The 9,644-nt window shown below is 37.4% G+C and overlaps 1 protein-coding gene across 1 annotated transcript in view; it reads left to right on the top strand.

Moving 5' to 3' along the window:
* The window catches only part of CCDC125 (coiled-coil domain containing 125), a gene marked incomplete at both ends in the record, with an annotated part of 10,650 nt that extends 1,627 nt beyond the window's left edge, over nucleotides 1-9,023 (top strand). The window contains 9 exon segments of the mRNA XM_080362194.1: nucleotides 778-919; nucleotides 1,800-1,877; nucleotides 2,609-2,694; nucleotides 4,807-4,889; nucleotides 5,348-5,463; nucleotides 6,021-6,128; nucleotides 6,923-7,094; nucleotides 8,424-8,557; nucleotides 8,688-9,023. Coding sequence (XP_080218320.1) covers nucleotides 778-919; nucleotides 1,800-1,877; nucleotides 2,609-2,694; nucleotides 4,807-4,889; nucleotides 5,348-5,463; nucleotides 6,021-6,128; nucleotides 6,923-7,094; nucleotides 8,424-8,557; nucleotides 8,688-9,023 — 1,255 coding nt within the window.
* Between the last annotated feature and the right edge of the window lie 621 nt (nucleotides 9,024-9,644).

The following is a 9,644-nucleotide window of genomic DNA, read 5'->3' as shown; positions in this document are numbered from 1 at the left end:
ATGAAAAAGCTTCAGTGCACAACAAGTTAAAATGTCAAGGAACCTTACTCATTTTCAATTAGACAAAACTGATCAATTGGCACTGTCCCAGATACAATTTCAGTATCAATTGCTGGAGTAACAGCTGGAAGAACTATGAAAAAAAGGTTTGTATGACCACAAGTGAACAACTGAGTGACCTACGTAGGGGTTAAGGAAGGAGAAGTATACAAAGCAGTAGATTTTCATTTAACTCTTGAAAGTTTAAAAACTGCTTTCATCTGAAGTGGGGAATGTTGCATCAATGCATGATTGGCACGTACTTGGAGCAGGAATCTATTTTGTTGTTGTTATTTTGTTCTGGACAAGTAGTGGTTTTGATCTGACAGTTCTAATATGATATCTGCGCTACAGAATATGGATATTTTGTATAGTATACTTACAGTACTTCATACTTATATAGCGTATCTATTTTAGTATATATTTGTAATATTTACAGTATATTTTGTATCTGCTGCATGTATTCTGTTTTGATTACTTATTTTAAAGCTCCAGACATGTGTTGGTATATGCAACTTCTTTAGCAAGGCAGAACTGCAATATTTAGTGGTTTATTTCCAAATATGCTAGAAGATAACAGAAAGAACAATAATTACAAGCATTCCTTAAGGGTTTTGTGCTAACATGCACTGTTAACATCTCTTCACTGAAAGCAAGCTATTAGAAAATCATTATATAGGGTAGAAACAGAAGATTGTTTTTTGAAAGGAGCAAATCTACATTGCTGTTATAGTCTAGTTTTAACAGGGTTAGCTTGGCTTTTACTCAGTGTACTTATTTTATTTTGCTTCAGGAAGTTGAAGTTTTGAAAGTTGAGCTTGAAGCGTCTCAAAGGCAACTTGAAGGAAAAGATGAAGCCCTAAGAATTCTGCAGAGCATGGTAGGAGTTGTTCAAAAATCTCTTACTTAGTGGTAAAGTGAAGAAAATAGAATTAATCTTCCTGTTGCTCCTCCTCAAAACCCCCCAAACATTAAGTTCTTCCCAGGGCTATAATTTAAAGCATTGAGTTTACAAGAGTCTACAGATTTGGCTTCTACAATTTACTACTTTTTCTGCATCAACAATTGCAGTTACTTGAGACTTCACTGTTGTAGCAAATTTTCATCATTTTATGTTTGAGGCTCTTTTAGGATTTATCTATTTAACTTGAAGATCAAAGCTTTCTTTCCAGTCATTTAAATTATAGGTTTTGCCAGTGCTTGAAATTCTACTGCAAAGCAGAGATATTTTCAGTTAGCTTCTTTGTCTGTTGTCTTAGAGGACAGAATGTGTTAAGCATTAGGTCAGTCTTTTGTTCACAGTTTGTAATACTTTTATTCACTGTTCCAACGAATTCTGTTGAAATCAATTCCTGTTGCCAGCTTGCATAACCCACTTATATAGTTCTGCACTTTTACCCTCAGACATTTGTAGTTACATATACCTGGATCAAAGTATAAGTATGTTGTAAGCAAGTTTTTTTAAGAGCTGATTTTGTGGACAAGCCCTAAAGAAGACATGATGTTATTTCAAATGATGCTATTTTTTTTTCAATAGAAAAGACTGGGATCAAAACACAGGTTTCTTATGCCATGTATTTATTTAGTGACTTGAAATTGGAACCCACTGGGACTTACAAGCAAGTTACTAGTATTTGTAATTCTGCACACTCCTCTTTAACTAAGAATGTGAACTTCTCTTGATGTAAAACTGAAATTTGGCTAAAGCCAAATTAAATGAACTTAGTTACAGTATTTGATGGAGTTACGGTTTTTTGCAGGCAGTATTTAATAAAGCTACTAGTCATACGAAAGCAATGCTTCAAAAAACTGAGGAAGAAAAGAGAACTTTAGAAAAGGTAAGGCTGCATGTTTCTTCCACAGCTGTGCAAAAACATAGAAGTCCGTTGCTATTAATAAGGGGTTAACAGGCTCTTTTATTTGAATCAGTACATATCTGCCATTCGTTCCAGATTTTGTTGAAAGTGTTCTTATTTCTTTTTAGTAGAAAGAAAAAATGTTAATGTACCACTCTTTGCATCTAAATGTTTTCTTGCTGTAGCATGTACAAATCATATCTGAAAGTTACTGGAATTCTCTCTGTACTTTCAGCTGGTCTTTGTTGTGAGTGCTGCAGCCTTTCATAGTTACTTGCACTGCTTCTTAGTCAAGCTGGAACTTCCCAATGAGCCTGAGAAACAGGAGCCCCGTTTTCATAGAGACGATGGGGAGGAGGAGGAAAGTGGCATTGAGTTACTGTGTTAAACTGAGTTTTATACTTTGATTCTCTTCCTATGTGACCTTTCCACAGAACAGTAAGGAGACAGGGAAATGGGGCGATGTGGGGTTATTGTTGTAATAAGCCACTACAAGCATCAGTTCAGGCAACACATCCTGGAATCCATAGACCAGGGATGCAGAAACTTTTTGGTGCCTGGCACCAAATATATTTTTATACAGTATCATAGGTTGTCATTGTCCTTGGTCACCTAGATCTCTGTCGATGTCAAACTCAGCACCAGAAGTTGTTTTTCGTCCTTTCAATGGGGAGCTTGTAATGAGCTGCTGCAGGTTTGTCTTGTTTCCACAGGAAATAAATATTTTACAATGGGAAATTGAGTTTGATCAGGATCGATTTAAAAACATAGAAGACACATGGACAGAAAAGTATGACAGGTATTTGACTTACGCTGCACACCATTGGGGTTATTTTATTTGCATTGAATGCTGTATGTTGTCTTTTTTGTGTTCTAAGTTTGCTTCACTGGGTTTTCCGGGGTTGTTGTGTTTTCCTAATCTCCTTCCAGGTTTGGGAATATTTATTTATTTATTATGCTAGTCATAATTGTATTTTTCAATTAGAACTACTAATATTACTAAGTCTCCACTCTTTAGCATCTCTATAGGCTAGCTTTACTAGGCTGAGTTTTCATTTTCATCCTATTACATGTTAGCCAGCTGGAGCCAGACTCTCTCTATTTGCTTCAAATATAAATGAGGCATAGAAAATAATGGTATGTGCATGCATGTGGAAATATCACTTGCTGGTTAATCATTGCTTTATTTTTATGCATTGTAAGCATGAGCATATGTACAGGTAAAACTAAACGCTTTTGAGAGAGAATGATCAGCTGGTTCTTTGTTTAAATACAAGTTACTCTGGGCAGACAGCAGATGTGGTCAGGCAAGCGGAAGATGCCAGAGGCACTAAACCAACAATGCAATAATAGACCTTGAAAAATGGCACCAGCAGGCCCGCTTATTTAAACATAGATATGATATCTCTGAAGTCTACCCATCAGAGCTGCAGTTCTTTCAGTGGAGGTTTTTTATTTAAAGTTTTCCAACTTGGAATTAAAAAATCAGCCAAAAGCTTCCAAACTGTGAATTGGTGAGAAGAGTTTTGTTAAGATATTGTGTCTTGTTCACCTCTTAACTTAGTTACAGTTGTCGAGGGATATGTCTTGAAAAACCCTTTGGCTTCTCTGACTTGAGAGAGTAGGAATTGTAGGACAGGTAGTTTGGAGCGACAGAACTACTGTTAATTGTTGAAAGCTAAAGACATGGCTTCAGAAAACTGTAAGCCAGGAGCTCAGTCTGCTTTGCTGAAAGGTTTTCTGATATCTGAGAATGCAGGATAAGAATGTGTATTTCCCTTTGTTTATTCAAGTGAAATAATTCAGGTTACTATTTAGTTTTAAACAAAACCATGAATTTACAGGATGTTGCACTTACTTACAGCTTAAGAGATGCACCAAAAAAAATGTATTCCTTTAAAATTTAGGACTTTAGATTGACACTTTTCTGTTCAAGAAGGAAATATTTAAATACTTAGTGGAAGAATGCATTATAAATGTGTATTGTATGTTCTCAGGTTGCAACGCTTAAAAGTACAGCCATTCTTGAGAACAGTAGTGCGAATACAGGAAGTTTGCTTTCTAAAATTAAGACCTGAGCTGCGTCCTCACATGTCCAATAACAATTTTGTTCTTTCAAGGAAGTAAGAGATTTCTAGCAAGTGTTCCAGAGGTTCATAATTACAAATTTCTTCGAGTTTATAATGGTAATGGGGTACTCAAACTCACATCCTGTTGAAGTCTGAAGTTGTTGGCACCATCTATTTAGACATGAATGATTTTTTTTTCTTTTTTTTTCTTTTTTTTTTTAACATTCACTTGAACATACTTGGACGCATTTAGATTGCTTGTTTGAGGGTGTGGTTTCATGAACAAGGTGAGCCTGTTTGAACAGTGTGTGCTACCTGGGTTGCAAATAAACCTCTGAATGAGTGCAGAGATTCTTGGTTTTGCTCCCTGCAGAGCCACCCCCAGCCCAGATAACCAGCAGTGGCTCCGCAGAACCCAGCCTGGCGTGTCTTGTTTTCTGAGCCCTGGTTCAGTGCCAGTCAGACCAAGCCTACACACAGGACTTCCTGCAGAGAGGTAGCTAGGACTAGTTTTATAATAGGTTGCTTATGGGCTAGCAGATTTAGATCTAGCAATATAGCACATACTATAGGCACAGATATAGAAAAATGTTACAATCTTTTTTCAATAAAAAAATGTTAGAAGTGGGGAAACTGCTTGTATAATGCAGCACGTATAAAATCTTGTCAAACCGTATACCTGACTCTTTTCAGTGTTTATTTTTTTCTTCAATCTTTTCAGAAATCCTAACTTTAATTTGCAGAAATATTAGATGTAGTGTTTTAACAGGCCTATTTTTTTTTCCATTTAAGCACCCATTTAAAAATATTTTTTTAAAGATAATACTTTCTGACTTCTGCAGGATATATTGTGAAAATGCAGCTCTTAAGGAAGCATTGAAACTGAGAACAGAAGAAGTTAAAACTCTTAAAGCTGAAAATGCAAGTAAGCCGCTAAGAGCTATTCCTCTTTGCATAGCGTTTCTCAGGAATAATTCAGGATTTAGCTATGAAGGAAGCTTTCAGTCGGGCTAAGTATGTTGTTACTTCTGCTGATATTAGTGGATACGCAGAAAACCTTTGCAGACAGACAAGCTGTGTTTGTTTTTCTTCTCATATTGTCAAGGAGCAGCTGCCTTAGTTGTCAGTGTACAAAGAGATAAGCCCATAGTACTGAGGCAGAATAATATATGAAATGGTTATCTCTGTATATGGATCGTTACCTCTAGGAAAACGCAGAAGGAAAGACAACTGGGATCTGAGTTTCTACCTTTACATAGTCTTATCACATTCCAAACCTGGTGCTTAAACTACAGAACCGCTTAATTTGGGTGTAGTTGAACACAGAAATTAAGAAATGAGAGCAGCAGACTTTATAATCACTTTCCTTTTTTTATTTCGCAGTCCTGAATCAGCAGTGCTTGGAATTTCTTGCAATGCTAGATGTGAAACAACAGAAGGTTGTTCAGGAAAACATGTCCTTGAATAAAAGTGACATTACAGATTTTACAGGCCTTGAAGTAAGTATGGCTTACATGTCTTTCAAAATGGATCATTCAAAGATACATAGATTAATTTTGTTTACTGATTATTTAGTTGTTTCTTTGGACCCATTTTTAGCTAATAACAATATGCCTTTGCATTCCTGCTAATTGGTTTTCTAATTTGTGGTGTGTCGTGATTCCTATTTTCAAAGAAAAGGTTGACAGGAGTGTCAGCCTATCTTTCACAAGCCAGCATGCTGCTTTTTTTTCAACCCAGTATCTTAGTTCTTAACTCCTGTCCCTACTGCCTTATTTTATTGAGTGAAAATAAATACTGAATGAGGTTTGCAGGGAATAGCATACACAGGTCAACAATTTTTGTGTCTCTTGCTTTTTTTGCAGAAAAATATGTTTCATGCATATGGTTGTGAGTCAGAAGAAATCATGCCTAAATCTCTTGTAGCTTGCTTCCCTTGACCCTTACACTCCCATTGTATTTTCAGGATGTTTTTTTTGCCAGTCATCTGCATCTCTTGGATTGTGTTATATAAGCAGATAGATATTTAACTGGTGGAGTTTTTTTTAATTTTAAGCTGGCAGTTCTTGGAGCCTGCACCTGCAAAACTTCTGGAGGGCAGCCTTGTCCCTGTGCTAAAATGGCAGCTGTAACTCGAAAGCAACTTCTTCATCTCAAGCAAGAGGTAATGCTGCTTGGCATAGATATGCAGAAGCAGAGGAGTGTTTGAGCTCAACACCAAACAAACCCTGAAACACTCCACTGCAGCTTACACAAACTAATGTGTCTTAAAACAATAATGCATTTCAGAAATAATGTTGCGGTCGTACTGATTGTAATGCCCGAACTTTTTCTGATTAAAAAAAAACTCTAATTACAAGACAATCAGCTTTACTAGTTAGAAAAAAAAAAAACAACTTTATCATATTTTTTTCCTTCCGCTCGGATTTTTTAATCTAAAAAAAGGAAAAAACACTCTAAGCGTATGCACTCTGTAAATGTGCACATATTGTGAGTGTGGACTACTGCTGGCCCTTTTCCTTCCTTCCTGGCCCTGATTTCCACCCCTCCCTCGCATTGACGTCAGGACTCACAAGCCTGCTCACCCAGCTGGGTCAGGAGCCTGATCGTGCTGAAACTCTGTATTTATATCACGCTTAAATCAATAATGTGAATTTCAGGCTCTTAAGGTTTTTAATTTGGTAAAAATATATAGTTTTAGCAATTTTACTGTAATTTGTATTTGACTGCAAATGTGGTAACCATTCTTGTGGTCCCACTGCAGAAGTTCCAGCTGACTTACGGGTTTTGAAAAGAAGTACTGTCATGTCCGTTTTGGGTTTTGCTGCTTCCTTGGCTGTATTTATTTAGAAGTTGTCTGTGTTAATGGCTTCAGTCTGTCTCTTAATATACATTTTATATCTGCTATTGCTTCAAAATCACTTATTATACTTTAAATTTTCTCTGAATTAAAACCAGATTGAAAATCTGAAAAAGAGTAAAGAAGAAGCTTACATAATGGCAGATGCTTTCAGAATTGCATTTGAGCAGCAGCTAATGCAGAGGAAGGACCAAGCCCTGAGGCTTGCAGAAGTGATAAAGATTAAGAAGGAAATGAAATTTATAAACTGGAGACGTCTGAAAGATGAAGGTAACTGGGCATTCTATGTATCTATAATGGTTGAATAGAAGTTAGCTGAAAAGTGGTACAGGCAGACTTTCTTACTGTATTAAATGTACAGTTGTGGTTTGATTGCTGACTGAGGTTTCTGAAGATTTGAGCAAAAAGGAACAAGGTTATGTCAAAACTGTAAATACGTTAAATAGTGTGTCGTGTAGATGAAGAATTTCTGCTGGAAGTCTCACATGTATAATGTAGGATCTCTGTGTATTAGTGGTCTATATAAATACTATTGTAGATCATAGGAGCTACCAGTCTGGGCTTTCAATGTAGCCTTTTTTTATTACACATTCATGGACTGTATTATCTGAGTGAAAACACGCTGGAATAAGTAAGCTGTTCTGTAGATGACAATAACATTTGGGATACTAAAGATGTTATGAAAACAGCACAAAAAAAGCTAATATCTGGCAAGTTTATCCTGGCTATTTTAGATGCTACTAGCAATTTAATGTGCTGGGGTTTTTTTCCAAGTGATCTCTATAAGAGTAAGGGAAGGAAGAGAAAGGGAAAAAATATATATTGAGCTTTCACTGAAATACTAAATACAACACAGCTTTTTATTATATATGTGTACCTACATCAATATTTATTACATTACTTATACTTCACATGGTCATCTGTGAGTTACAAAGCACTCTGTAAATAGGAGAAATCTCTATTACCCTTTTATTCTTTAAGAAAACAGATAACAGAAAGTATTTAAGTGCTTATGTCATGGTCAGAATGACACTTCAAGATGTGTTTGTGTTAGCCATCGACCTGGAGGTGCCAGGCTTAGAGGTTTGGTGGGTCTTTTGGGCAGCCTCAGGATGTAATATTAAAACAGCATACATCTTGAATATGTTTCCCCTCAACTGGTATCACTTCCCAGCTCTACATCCTAATACATGTGTTTCATAACTTTAATGTATTTTAATGTTTTTTAAAACCTGAGGAATTTTTAAACAGGTTGTGTCAAAAAAAAATTTTTTTCAGGATACCTACTGTTTAAAAAAAAATTACCACAAATGATTGTTTAACAAGAAGTGTTATGGTGTATTTTGCATACAGCAAAAATAATTTTCTTTTCAATTTGCCCATATATATGATGAAAAGTCTGTTTAGCCTTTAAGTGATGCTGAGGGTGCTGCTTTACGCAGATCACCTGCCACATCATGTACAGCGGGACAAGCTACAGCTTGAGTTGTCTTTTAAGAGGAGATCATTCAGAATCCAGTTTTATGCATGTCCATTTTATCCAAAACTATTTTTTCCTCTTCCTAAACCCCACGATTTGTGTACTTTTGTTTTCCTTAGGACGTGTCAAGTTACCGGGGAACAAGAACAGTCTGGGGCAAAAACTGTCTGGACTCCTCTCGTCAGACGGGGACTGCAGGAAAGTGAAAGAGTTGGACAATCCCCATGAGATCCTGAAGATGTTAATAGATTTGGTTCGTATTTTGTTAAACTGTTCGTCCTGTGTCCTTAGGGGAGGAAATATAGCTGTCGATTTAGACAGACTGCCTCATTCTTAGCTTATAAACCACTTTGTTTTCTTTCTCTTTGAAATAAATAACCCAGGTAAATGACAAAGAGGAGGCTCTGGCTCATCAAAGAAAGGTGAGTTACATGCTGGCTCGCGCAATGGAGACAAAAGAGGATGTTTTGGAACAGGATAAAGGAAATGTCATGCTGGGGAGTTGTCAGGACAAAACCCCAGAGTCATCGGGCTCCGTCTGCACCAGCTGCCAAAACCCCCATTCTCAGAGCAGGAATTCTTCAGTTCCCAGTGCAGAAACACTTGAAAATCCGGTAAAAACGCTCCGAAAGTCATACTCCTGGCCATCTGAGATGACACACTATGAAGAAAATAATCCGTGTGGAAAAGCGGATGAGACTGTAGTGATCTCTGTATAGTTGTCTGCTGGAATAAATTTAGTTTTTACAAAGAAATTTATTATGGAAATGCCTAAAAACGCACTGTGATGACATCACTGAGGCCCGAACTAGGATGATGCATTAGCTGATACCGTCTTTAATGATACGGCAATAGCACAGCAACTGTTGCTTTGGCAAAACAGCCTGATTTAATTGATTTCACAGAATCCCAGAATGTCAGGGATTGGAAGGGACCTCAAAAGCTCATCCAGTGCAATCCCCCCATGGAGCAGGAACACCCAGATGAGGTTACACAGGAAGGTGTCCAGGCGGGTTGGAATGTCTGCACAGAAGGAGACTCCACAACCCCCTGGGCAGCCTGGGCCAGGCTCTGACACCCTCACTGAGAACAAGTTTCTACTCAAACTTAAGCGGAACCTCGTGTGTTCCAGTTTGTACCCATTGCCCCTTGTCCTATCATTGTTTATCACCGAGAAGAGCCTGGCTCCATCCTCATGACACTCACCATTTATATATTTATAAACATTAATAAGGTCACCCCTCAGTCTCCTCCAAGCTCAAGAGCCCCAGCTCCCTCAGCCTTTCATTTAACAGTAATTTCCAAACGAGGGGAAGCAGCTCTCAGTTGCCTGGAGCCCT

This window comes from Nesoenas mayeri (assembly GCF_963082525.1).
Source record: "Nesoenas mayeri genome assembly, chromosome: Z".
NCBI lineage: Eukaryota > Metazoa > Chordata > Aves > Columbiformes > Columbidae > Nesoenas > Nesoenas mayeri.
This window is presented reverse-complemented; position numbering and strand designations above follow the sequence as displayed.